Here is a 13,529-nt window from a genome sequence, read left to right as displayed (position 1 = left end):
TCAGACAGAATAAACTAATCGAAGTAATTAAGTACAATGGGAATAATAGCATAAGGTAAGGTATCAAAGGAGAGTGGCAGGTGAATATATACAAGATATCTAATCTTAAAATCAGTGAGTTTTACTCCAATAATTAAGAAAAATATATAACTAGCCAATCAAGCTCATCTTTAACTCATTTTGGCATGCTGCAGATGTGGATCGATTTCCTAGCTCTGGCATGTTTTAATTAGCACTTACAGCTTATTTTCTCAATAGTTTCTTGTATGTTTTTGTGTTTGCATATGTACATGCATATATACATAGCAAAGAGAGAGGGGGGTGGAGAGAGGGAGTGTGTGTACTGTATGTGTGAAAAATAGCGCTAATTCTTTAAATATCAGCATGTGTAAGAGATCTGATGTAGGACAATACAGGAAATACGTACTGAGAGAAAACATTCAGCTCTACTGGCAATAAAAAAAAAAGGATAATAAAAAATGTGTATATAATTGCCTTTGCCAGATTTATTACACACATATTCCGATATATTTATACAGTAAATTTGATATACCTCTGATTTATAAATATGATATTTACTGTTTAAAAATTGTTTTTTCCTCAGTCATATTTCATAATTAACATTCCATTCTATTGTAGGTGGACATAATCATGTCTTTTCTTGCTGAGCTGCTAAGGAGCATTTGTTTATATTTAATTTTATGACTGTTTAATTCTTCTTTTTCAGTTTGTGTGCTGATGTTTACACTGATTTATTTCCTTTTGCTGTTTTTTTTTTTTTCAATTAAAAAAGCTGACCGAAAACAGAACCAGACTAAGGTCGATAATAAGGACAAAGCAGATGTAACAGACGAAATTTATGCAAGAACAGGTAGCAGATTTGAATAGAGGAAGCCTAAATTGGATTTTGCTGTGGGACTATACTCACCCTGGTTTCTGCTGTATTCTCTAATGGCATATGTTCTAAGCTTTGCATCAGTTTCTGGAAATAAAAGTCACAGAGAGAAACAAATCAGATACTTCAGATATGGCTTTTAATTGTCACTAATGTTAGTGTGTAATATCAGCTAGACTGACTTCATGAAACAGGTTTCAGGATCAGTGAATGAGAAAAAATAAGTTAAATGAACTCTGCATGCATTTGTGTGTTTGTGTAAGGGAAATGATAATGTTGGTGTTTAAAGGTGTGTTTTTTAATTCTGTTGTTAAGCATGTGTATGTGTTAACCTTTGTGTACATAACTGCTTCTTACTATTTGCATTTTATGATATGATTTCAAATTTGTATAATGACTTCTACTTATTACCTCCATGTTTCTTGATATGTGCACTTTTGGGTGTTCTTTTAATGCTATCATTTTATTTCGCAATGCCATTACTCTGCCCACATTCCTTATCAGCCTGCTTTCATGGTTTGTTAATTGATGCTTTTTTTTTTTTTAATGTTTTGAGACCCGAAAAACAATTCAGATTTCTGTAATGTTGAGCACAATAGTTGCATATGGTTCTTGAGAAGTTTGCATGTGATTGTTTTTCATCTGGTATTCAGGAATTTGTTGTAATTTTTGTCACTGGGGACACCAGAGCAATTTTTTTTCTTTGTCTATCAATGAAAAATATTTCAAGAAATTGTTAATTTTAAGAAAAATAATCTTTTTCAGAGTTTGGAAATATTTTAAAACTGCGTACCTGATAAATAGTTTCTGATGGTTTTGTTGATATTTTGTCTGGTTTACTGTAACATTAATTGTTTGTTGCCATGAACTTATTGTACATCTGTTGCTTTCATATTGCAGGGGAATATGTCCTGATAGTCACTGATGTCACAAATCCTCCATTCTTTGGCAGACGGCCGGAGCCTGCATTCCTTCTTCTCAATGTGAAACAAATAAAGAAACTCAACCCCAAGAAGTCAAAGTAGGTTACTTGCTATGTGTTTGTGTTGTGCTTGGAGATGCTGGCTTAAACACCTGCGCCTTGTGATCTGATCAGTGGAAGCTGACTACCTCTTGTTGACCTCACATAACCTCAGTTGACCCTGCCTTACCCATGGTGCCTGTAACTCGAACCTGAACTTACCTGACTGTACTTTATGTCTCTTTATTTTACCCTAATGTATTATATGAACATACAACAGTTTTGTTAAACATTTTTAACCAAACTTACCCAGAAAATATCACTTAACACATGTGGAATGGGATCAAGTGTCTAATCTACATTGCGAATTTTTGTGTCCTCAAAGTCTGTGTTAATCCTGGTGTACATCTAACTTCAGGTGTGGATTAAATTTTTTTGCACTGTTTCTTTGTGAGTGGTCTTTTCTTTTGCTTGCGAATTTACATTGTGGTCTGTCTTACTGACCACTCATTATCACCCCTGGTTCATTTTTAAATTTGATATGAAAGAACTGATCATCTGATAATTTGCTTTTAAATTGTTTCTTGACTGATTGATGGCTTTAAAGTTATAGCAGCCATACAAAACTATGTCTTCCAGGTAAGCGTGATTTTTAATGCATTGGTAGTTTTTGCCAACCTGAATGCTATAGTATATATTTATCTCTGATGAAGGATGTATTTTATGCAGGTGTGAATTACTTCATTTAGTTTGAAGACATTTAATTGTAGACACTGTTTCTGTGGTCTCCTCTGTTCTGAACTTAATGTCAGCTATCTAACAATGAAATGGTAATGTTTCAAGGAAAAGTTAAAATTTTCTCTTGCAAACATTTTCTGTTTTGTGGAAGTTTTGTATTTGCTTGCTTTTTTTCTTTTAAGTTTTAAATGGGATGATCATACATAAACAAATATTTAGTTCATATGAACCTGTTGTTTAAGAAGCTTGAAGTTCTTTAATCCTTTATATGCGTCTAATTAAAAGTTCAGATTGAGCCACAGATACAATTAACTGCTCACAATTCTTAACAATCTCAAGATATTATGGTGACATTTTTTTGTGGTGTGGAGTACTGTCGTTTATCCTTCCATCCATATATGTTGTCCATGTCTCATTCTTAATAATAGCATGTGTACTTGTATTGCACAGCATCACGATAGGTCATATTCTCTGGACTGACCACTAATGATAAATGAACATCAGGTAACAGACAATGGATGGTGAGATATGTATGGGGACACTGAATAACATACAAATGAAGTACAAGAGAAGAATGTAATGCAATGGGTAATGTATGAAGGTATGTGGGTACTGTAAACACTGTAGACTGTAGAGTGTAGAGAATGGAGGAGTTACATAATAGTTCACATGACAGACAACATTGCAAAAGAATTCAAGATGGTGATTCAGGGTGAGTACTTAGTGAACAGATATGTTTTTAGAGAGCATTTGAATGTAGCCTACAAATTGGTGAATGTGACACGGCAGAGAGAACTGCTGCTTAGCAGCACAGAGGAAGAATGTCCGTTGTCCGTATGTGATTGTTTTTTTTTGGGGGTAAGGATGGTTAGAATGTAGGAGTCTGATAAGGGGCAAAGGTTTCAAGCAGGGGTATGGACAGACAAGATTTGAGTAGAGAGGGGAGAAGCCATCAAAGAATCCATACCTGAGTCTAGTGTGATCTATAGTATCAGGCAGCAGACAGGTCTAACATGGTGAGGAATAAAATGTCACCTCTATCCAGAGCAGAGAAAATGTTGTCACCTTAAGAAGGGCAGTTTTGGTGCTGTGAAAAAGGTGATAAGCAGACTGTGATGGAGAAATCAAGTTTTCCAAGTTAAGAGTATGCACTGTATAAATCATGTTTATTATTATAATTAGAGGAGGATGGGGGACAATCTTTTTCTGAGAATATGCAAATCAGTCATTATGAACTCTTTACACTTCAGTCATAGTCAGAAAAACCATGTACACTGGGTGGCCAAACTATAGTGCATGGTGCAAAAACTAAAGATTTCACACTTTATAAGCCCATAGGTAATGTTCATAAGTAATGTATGGATGTTGCTCCTGCTAGTATTAGCACTGTATAAGTATTTGTGACAGATTTAAACTATAATTTATGCATACAAGCTATTAATGTATGTTTATAAAGTATCTTACTCATTTTGATCTGTTCATGAATAGTTTTTTGGACGATTGCTTGGGGAAGGAAGAATACCACTGTAGAACCTAGGGATTTGTTGATTTTTTAACAATTCTTTGTTCTTTTTTTAAACTCCAGTGGTCCAGTGGAACACCGCCCTAGGTGCGTGCATTGAAAATTTGAAGAAAATGTGTGCCTGAGCAGTGCTTGTTTAATGTGTGGGTGGTCTGTCTTGCAGAAAGCTTCTACTGTGATGGTGCTGGGTATTCCCTTCCCCTCAATTGTAGCTCAGTACCTAACAACAAAGTCAATGCTCCTCAGTGTGCCTTTACCAGCCATGTCTTTTTGTGTTTTTAATGTCTTGATGTCATTCTGCAGTTGCCAGGTAGGTGATGTGGTCATGGAGTATTCTTCTTTGTGTACATTTACTTACCAAGCATGCTTTTGACTGGGTTGTCTGATGTATCAGTTTCTATTTTAATGCCTCCAAAGCTGCTATTTTGGAGAGAAGGGTGTAGGGAAAACTTATGCACAATTCTCTTCCCTCCTGCACACTTTTAGTTTATTATTTTTCAAAAGAATGCTTGAGATGGCTCATATAAACATATGCACTCTCTCACACACACACACACAAACAGATGATTTCATGTCATCTGTGAAAAGCTTTAGGGAATATGGTATCCTGTTGTTGAAATTTATTTTAACTTTAAAAAAAAATTGTTGTGAAATGAATTGACCATACTTTCCAGAATTTTCTTCTCTGAAAAGAGCAAGCAGTTTTTCTCAAAAGATATATATAATGCTGTATGTAAAGAACTTTATGCTTAAAGGGTCTGCACTATTTCACCCCACAATTGTATTTTCCAAAACACATTATGATGTATGAAATACAAGGGATTAGCGCCACATTTTAATAGCTCACTTTTTGGAAAGGATTTAACAACCCGATAACCTTAATTTTTCCTAGTGTATTATGTACACTTCTTCAAATAGTATCACAGTAGATTATTTTATTTAATGTGGTCAGTACATACTGAAATAATTCATGAAGTGTTTATTTGCAGCCTGCAGCAAGTGTTGAGTATCTACTTGCGTGGTATTTAATTTTTGTGATACTGGATAATGAAGTCATCTCGTCTCGTGTTTAAATTTACTTTGTGCATTCCCTACCATCAGTTCTCTTAACATTTACAAAAATACTTGCGTCTCTTTCATGTTTGCAGGTGGGACACTCAGCGCCACATTGTTGCAGCCATGCAACGATCCAGTGCCGATCACTGAGACCTGTTCAACATCTTTATTGACATGATAAGGTCAAGACGGTAGATGGAAATCCTCCCATTTTTTTTTTTTTAACGAACAGTAGAGAGCAAGGCAAAGGATGCCAGATAGGCCCAACTGAGGAGGGCTGCTGGTGAGATGATGTTTTGGCCCTATGCTCCTCAAGGAGTAGCAAAGACTAAACAACAAAGCATCCCATTTTATGCTAAAGGCTGACCCTTGGGAAACATGAAATCAAGCTCGAAGATGTGGACAAGTGAACAGAATGCAGCGCCATCATTAGTCATTTCTTATTTGTCACTGATAACTATGCATTATTTATTAAATGATGTAAAGAAGCCTATTCTAACTTCTCAAGTACTTCAAGACTGCAGTCGGTGTGAGTTTTGAAAATATGCAATGCAACTAGAATTTCTATGACTTTTATTGTGCTCACCTTCCAGCAAAACTCTATGTGCATAGATACTGACACAGGTAGATACTGACAACAGTCTTTTGGCAAGAACCAAGAATAAATTGGTGTTTGACAAATGAGCAATTTAATTTAGGTTCTTTATTTTAAAAGCAAGCAAAAGTGTTGAAATTCACTTTTGGATTCCACTGAAATTATTCATTTTGAATGTCTTATGCCAAGGCATCCACAAACTACAGCCCAAAACACAGTTCAAGCATAAAAAGAGAAGACAATGATAACTGTACACTTTGAAATAGACCTCTATGGAATTTCTACCACAACAATTTCTATGATAAAGTGGAAGACAATTGATGTTAATGCAATACAGAAACAGAACTGAGGCATGTAGCTGTTATTGCTAGGCCTTGTAGCTTCTCTAAGCACAAAAATAAATAACACACATATTTGCATGCACTCCCATACACACAGGCTTATAAGACACTTTAAAAAAAAAAAATCAGAATCTACAAAAATAAGCCATACAGATATGTTGTCTATTTAGAATCTTGTCATCTGTCACAAAAAACCAGACCAGCATTTTGAAAGGCTTGTCATCACACCAGTGTGTACTGGAACTCATGCTGATAAACTTAACAGATGCAAAGATGTTACCATGGATGAAAACAAAATTAAATAAAGATAAAAAATGTTCATTTGTGGCAGAGTAAAACCTAATGGAGCTTTTTTAGCAATGGAACCATAGGCTCCAAAGGGGACAGGTTGTAGGGATGATCATGAATGACACGACAATGGCCCATATTTGCTGTAAAATGGAAGGGATCCCTCAATCTCTTTTAAAAAAAAAAAGTACTAACTGTGCTCAGAGCTAAATGTTTGATGCCTATTATTTTATTTGCTTTTACTGGCACGGAATCTCCATGAAGGCAAGCACGACTTTATGATTCCAAACTGTCAAGCTATTACTGAAGACAGCTCCTGAGATGATTATATATGCTTGAACAGCATTATGACAAATGTCATCGAAAGAAGCCCTGATTTAATATGATTCTATTAAAAAATACCTCCAAATCATGAAAAGTTAAGAATCTTGGTCACTATGAATTGCAAGAATAAAAAAGGACATTACCTTATACCAAAGATAAACCCAGTTCACTCAGCAATCATCATCCTATGCTGTCAACATGTTTCTTGTTTGTGACAACTAGACCACGTGACATTTAAGGATTGCTTACAAATCACTTTTTTTTGTGAAAACATGACATTCCTTAACAAATTGAGCAATGTGTGTGACAACAGCCATCATGCAACCTTTGGTCACTGCACACTGTCCAAATAGCGGTCAAATTACACACTAAATCGCTGTGGCCAACAAGTCAAAATGTTGCTTGGCATTACTGTAGCGCAAATACAAGGGACAATAAATTTAGCAAGCAAAACAGCATAAACATTTCACACAAAGGGTCCAGATCAAGTCTCTTAAAAACACTCAAATTCACAGGCTGATTTTTTTTCTTCATAAACAAAATTGAAGTTTCCACTATGCTTGCCCATTTTTATAGGAAAAGGTAGTCGTGTTCCATCTCAACTTACACAAGGACAGAGTCTTGGTGTCATATGCTCTGCCCTGTTCTCTGCTAAATGAGTCTTTAGTATACTTGTGTATTACACTACCATTCACTTGTGCATTAATTTTGTGGTGCCAATGACAGGAAAAATGCACAAAAAGACTTAAATCAACCATAAAGTCTCCCAATTTTTAGAGACCTATTACATTAGGGGGAAAAAGCTGAAGGAAAATGAATGAACAGATGCGATGCAAAACAAGAATTTTTTTTTTTTTTTTTTTGCTATCATCTGAAAAACAATTATATAAAAATGGATTTCAAATAAAAAGTTATGCCTCGAACATAAAAGAAACTGGTTGTGTAGAAGAAGTAGAGAAAAATGGAAGACCTAGAAATAATAGTTTTGATTTTGTACTAAAAGAATTCCATTGGTGAATGCTTCAAAACAATTCACGGTTTAGAGTATGCATGTTTTTCCTTGTGGACCCATTTATAAACAACACTAAAAAAGAATCAGGCACTTCTTTTTTTTTAAATCCACACTTTCCTTCTCACTAAAAAAAATCTGCTTTTTTAAATTTCATTTTTGAATGAAAGAAATATTTTCTAAGATAATGTCATTGATGATCTAACCTTGAATTTCTTAGGCAAATTTGCCACATAGGTTCTACATAACTTGAAAATAGAATCAATAGCATAGATTTTTATGCCAACTTTTCTGTACTCAGTGTTTTTAAAACTCCAGTTTTATGGTACACTTTCACAATAGAAAAGGTTGAACAAGAACATGGTTTCCATGGAAAATGGCAAGACCATTAGAATAAAAACAACTTGCAACAAATGTAAATTACCATAAGAACCAACACTTTATAAAGAAACAGTTTCATGGTGTGGTTGCTAGGAAGTGTATACAGAACACCAAAACAAACCCAGAAAATTTGAGACAGTCACATGGAAGAAAAAAAAGGGGTAAGACTAGATATGGATCAAAAGCAAGCAGACAGTAAAATAGTTCCAATGCCTGCAACAGACATGCTTGTGCTAAATAATTTTAAAAATCACTAAAACAAGAACTTTGTGCCTTTCTGAATGTTTTACTTCATATCACAAATACTAATGGAAAGATGGTAAAATGGCAATAGCAGCAAAACTAAAGCTTTTACTTAAAATCTATGTTGGAGCTTCTCCATCAACTGGTACACTGCTGCTTCCTTTGTACAAGGTACTATCTATACACTGTTCACAATTGTTGAAAAGAATTTGGTACAATCAGCACAATTTTCAATACTGAAATGGAAAGAGCCATATAAGCTGTAGATACAATTCTCACCCTTTTCTGTAACTTTTTAAGGAATCTGAACACAAATCTATAGAATTATGACTTAAAAATATAACTTACAGGCACAATTGCATTAAAAGGAAGGTGGAACTCTGTTTACATGGAAAAAAAGAATTGCTACAACTCAATTTACAAGTCACATTATTAACAATTAGTATTTGCAGTCTACCCTGCTCAATATAGATAAATATTGCTTCTGCTAATATGCCAACATGCCTTCACACACACACACTTCTCTAAAGTCACCTTTTGGTACCCTGTACACTTTTTCTCAAGCATTTCACTCCCAACCTTCCCTTTCACATCAAAGCACTCATTCTGAATACAAAGAAAATGCAGCATTTTGTGTTGAAACTCTTTGTAAGTAAAGAAGCTGATTTTTAAGAGTTGGAAACCCTGTTAAGGTGGGTGGCGATCACTGCATATGACACAATACCTGCTCATTTACTGGAATGATTGTAGAAAATATCAACTAAACTTTTTATTTGACCACAGATCTACAGCAGCATCTCAACTATTTAAATTAAAGCAAGGGAAAAAAAATCCAAGCTATGTACATAGGTACATGAAATATGAAACAAAATGTTGCCCATCAACTGTATTCAAAATATTAAGTAAAAATGAAGTCATCAGCTTCAATATACATTAAAAATAACTCGGTTGCTTTAAACTTGGCTCCGTTGTCACATCACATTGTTAGGACCATGCATCTTCAGCAGATGATCTTGCCTGATGTGTTTAAGCATTTAATATTTCAGACGACCCCCTCTACAACCATCCAAATTCTTGCGCCAAAATCAATGTTGTGAACATTTAGACTTCTTTTAACTTCACAGTAGCTGTTAATACTACTCCAAATTCATAACTTTCAGAAGAAAAATCATTTTACATAAAAAATCTTATTTTCAAACTAGACTTTTTGCTTGCTTTCTTTCTTCTCCATTCCCCTGTGTGCATTTCTTATTTCAAGATCTGCTGATAAATGTATACTGCAGTCAATATGGTTTTAAATTATAAAGCCCCCAGATGTCATCCAAAGCTATAATGATTTACACCACAAATGTATTAATCTTTTCAAGGAGAAAAATTATATTTTAAACACAGCTTGAAGTGGGTATGGCATCTTTTAAAATGCACTTCAAATGGAATCAATCTATTTTTAAATAAATGCAAAACTCTTGAACATCTATGCCTGCTGGTGATGTTTTGTGCCTCACCAATTGCCTGCCGGTGCATGCAACAATCAACATGCTCTCCTTGTTCACAGCCACACTAAGGACTAGCACATCCTTTCTCTCCTTCACCCAACTGCAAGATAGAGAGATACACAAATAAATCAAAAGCTATTAGCTTTAGCACAGAATTCTCTTCTTGAACAAGTGAGTCCCCCAATTCAGCTTGCTTTGATCATTGACTTACATTCACTTGGATGAGGTAGGGGAAGATGTAGGAGGAGACAGGGAGAGAAAGAAGCTGACAGAACTCTCCATCATGGTGAGCCCTTCAATTAGCACAACAGGGTTGGGATGTCCAGACAGGATCCCTCTTTGATAGTTCTGGACTAGTCAAATGGGATGATGACTTACAAGTTGTATTTTCACACAGCTTGTACCAGTGGCAGGCTTAGCTGGTTGGGCAAAACCCATGTGACCGTCTGCTTTATGGAAGCAAACTTCTTCACATTAACCACTTAGAGACTGAATATAATTCAAATCTTTCTCGATTTAGGATATTGATGCATACATACACAATGATATTTAGAAAAATATGTTGTTTTCATAGAAAATGACAGCCAACAACACCCAATTTTTAAATAAATAATTTTAACCACAATTCAGTTAAGTGATTGAAATATAAATATGGCCTCATTTACATGTCATGTTAAAGATGGCAACTTCTTTCGTCCTTAAGTCTAGGCAACCAGACTTGACATCAACCATTGTGGTAAGACTCATTGTATGCACACACAACAACAGCTGAATGACACCTTCATGGTACAATGCTGCATTCCTATATTAAGTGCAGATACCATGTGGAAATGCACTACATTCCACAAAATGAAAAAAAAAAAGCACAAAAATACAGCCTTCTCTCGAGATTCATTTTAGAAATAATTTGGCTATACAGCACAATGACACACATAAGGTGATTTTAAAAAGTGAAAGACAAATATGCACCAACTTTCAAAGTCTGGAAACTTTGAAAACATGACATACATGAGTTATGACCTGCAGATGATTTTTTTTCTTTTGGCAACAACTCTTTCCTGAAACGTTCATGCATATGTAGTACCACAACCTGTGACACACAATGATATGTACAAGTAGAAAAAAAAGAGTTCACGACAAAGCCATAAGCTTCCAATTCATGTCATTTCATTAGAGCTCATCAAGTGGTACTATTTATATCACAGGGTAAGACAATGAACAAGCCAATCATAGGATCAGCTAAATATGTCAGTAACTTCAAATTTTTTAGCTATTAAGTCTTGTTCAAAATGACTACCTCCAGCTCAACAAGAGATGGAAGGAACCTTTCACACTTAATAAAATTTTAGTATCTCTCTCAAAGGTGCATTCAGCAACTACTTCTTTTCTTAGTGGTAATATTAAGTATTCCCATGATTTTCTTACTAGAAACTACACAATTAAACTCATGTTCCACTACTGAACAAAGAAATGCATGTATTACATCACAAATCTACTAGTGTTCAGTTAAAGACCTTTAGAAATATATAAGCTTAGTGTTTCTGCAAGGTTACTTAGAGAAGGGTTCCTCCCTCTGACAAACCAAAATCTTAATCTCTTTATACTCCTAATGTCATCTCAACAATTCCAGGAAAAAAATTATCTAATCAATCAACCCTTTACCAAATTTTAAAAATTGCTTTTGCTTTTCTTTTGCCAGACCAACATCATTTCAACACCTCAATAACAATACTAGAGTGTTATTCAATGACAATATTTGCATATAAACAGTAATGACAAGTTTATCTGGATCAACTTAATTCATACTCTAATCCTTCTCTTGAATTCATGATGCTGAAAACATAAGTTATTGTGAATTAAAAAGACAACTGCTTAATCCTACTTTTAACCCCCCCAAAAAAAAAACAACTGCGTTTGTATCTTGTTATGTTATTTTTGCAATTTTTAAGATTCTCAACTTGTTTGTGGTGAACAAAGAACTTATTTTCTTTCTTCTGGCACATTTTGTTTTCAAAACCAGATGTCTTACAGGCCAGCATAAAACCACTGACTCAGAAGTGTAACTGTCCTCTGTAAATGAAAGCTCTATATTAGTCTGCTATTCGAAATGAGTTTATAAAATGCTTTTGTTAGACAGACTCAATACGAAAGTGGCAATCTGAAGAAAGAACTGTCTTTAACCACACACATCTAGAGAAAGGGGTATTACATATTGTCATGCAAAGCTGATATCTCTGGAAGATAAATTACCTCCCATTATACAAGTTACTAAATAATTTCTCAATGGTGTTGGCAGTAACTATCACAAAAATAATAGATCTCAATCTCTTTTTTTTTTTTAACCCAAACCTTGTAGGTACAGATAACCCATCAAAGCAAAACTAGATTTGAGTTAGACATTAATGATTTTGAATAAGTTTAGAATCTCTTGACCCCTTTCTTGAAAGTTTTTTCTTTCTTTATGACCACCACAGCTTCAGATTTAGTTCATATATTTTCGGCGGCTCAAATTAATCCGTTGACCAAACTCACATGATCTCTGCAACACGGTTAAGACTTAATGATAAGCTGCATAATAAACATTTTAGATTTTAAAAATGTTTCAGCTGTCATGAAAAAAGCACATCATTTTTTTTAGAGAAACAGTTTGGTGACAGGGAGATATTTACACACCTACAAGAATACTTAGACCTGATGAACTCTTCTCTTTTCTGCCACATTTGAGCATAAGACACTTTATGCAACATCTTAAGCATGTCATCTTGTCATTTTGATCAGTTAATATTTCTCTGGTCCAGAAATCCACCACCACTGCTTATCTGGGATTTTCACTGTTCGATAAATAATCAATGGCTCAGATATATGATGTCTTTAAATTGGATCTTGGACACTGATGAAAATCATGTAACTGAAAAACAATTTACAAAAATGACATATAAATATGGTCATAAGTATCTATCTAATACTAGGGCATGTTGGGATACCATGAGGAAGGTGAAGTGAGCAAATGATGTCTGCATTGTTTGTTTAAATGTCAGTCAGCATGAGACAAACTAACACGAAGACAGATGGCTCAATGTGTTCTTCAACCAGACATCAAACAGCTGAAAATGTCAAAATCCAAGTTACAAGTCTGTGATGGTGTAGGTGGTAGGCTTGGCACTTGTAGGCCGTGGTGGTGGGAGGGTGGACGGCTGGGGTGGGATTGGGGCAGAGCGGTAGTTGCTGGTGGAGCTGTTGTCTCTGCTTGATGACACATGCTGTGGACTGAGGGGTGAAGGGGGCAGGGAGCCCCCATTGGGAAGCACTGATGTGCCATTCCCATAGTGCAGGCCAGAATGTGGGTAGAAGCCAGGACCGAAGCCCATTCCGCCACCTGTACTGCCACTGCTGCTGCCACTACCAGCACCTGCACCTGATCCCGACAGCATCAGCGGAGGAGCTCCAAAGTTCTGCATGGACACTGCCGTGTAAGAGGATGGGCAGCTTGCAGGTAGGGACAAACTGTGGCGGGGATCACGGGCAGTGTTTTGAATGTTACGGGTTGTTGGGTCGACAAAGAAGGTCTGGTCAGGGTACTGAGATGATAAACACTTGATGTGACAAGTGTGGCACAGAAGCCGTTCACCCAGAGGGTAGCAACGCTTGTCAGGTTCATCTGTCAGCTGAAGGCCACAGTC

At 35.6% G+C, this 13,529-nt stretch overlaps 2 protein-coding genes across 2 annotated transcripts in view; one reads left to right on the top strand and one right to left on the bottom strand.

The window, feature by feature from the left end:
• LOC112577310 (MORN repeat-containing protein 1-like) overlaps positions 1 to 8,970 on the top strand; it is a 23,682-nt gene extending 14,712 nt beyond the window's left edge. The window contains exons 15-19 of the mRNA XM_025260365.1: positions 384 to 388; positions 709 to 871; positions 1,796 to 1,916; positions 4,180 to 4,203; positions 5,265 to 8,970. Of these exons, the coding sequence (XP_025116150.1) occupies positions 384 to 388; positions 709 to 871; positions 1,796 to 1,916; positions 4,180 to 4,203; positions 5,265 to 5,322 (371 nt within the window). The 3' untranslated portion in view covers positions 5,323 to 8,970. The remainder of the gene's footprint in view (positions 1 to 383; positions 389 to 708; positions 872 to 1,795; positions 1,917 to 4,179; positions 4,204 to 5,264) is intronic.
• Positions 5,861 to 13,529, bottom strand: part of LOC112553373 (Wilms tumor protein 1-interacting protein homolog) — a 35,636-nt gene continuing 27,967 nt past the window's right edge. The window contains 1 exon segment of the mRNA XM_025220543.1: positions 5,861 to 13,529. Coding sequence (XP_025076328.1) covers positions 12,975 to 13,529 — 555 coding nt within the window. The 3' untranslated portion in view covers positions 5,861 to 12,974.

The sequence above is a fragment of the Pomacea canaliculata genome, linkage group LG12, assembly GCF_003073045.1.
Source record: "Pomacea canaliculata isolate SZHN2017 linkage group LG12, ASM307304v1, whole genome shotgun sequence".
Classification (NCBI taxonomy): Eukaryota; Metazoa; Mollusca; class Gastropoda; order Architaenioglossa; family Ampullariidae; genus Pomacea; species Pomacea canaliculata.
The sequence above is the reverse complement of the archived record's forward strand: the minus strand, read 5'-3'. Positions and strand labels throughout refer to the sequence as shown.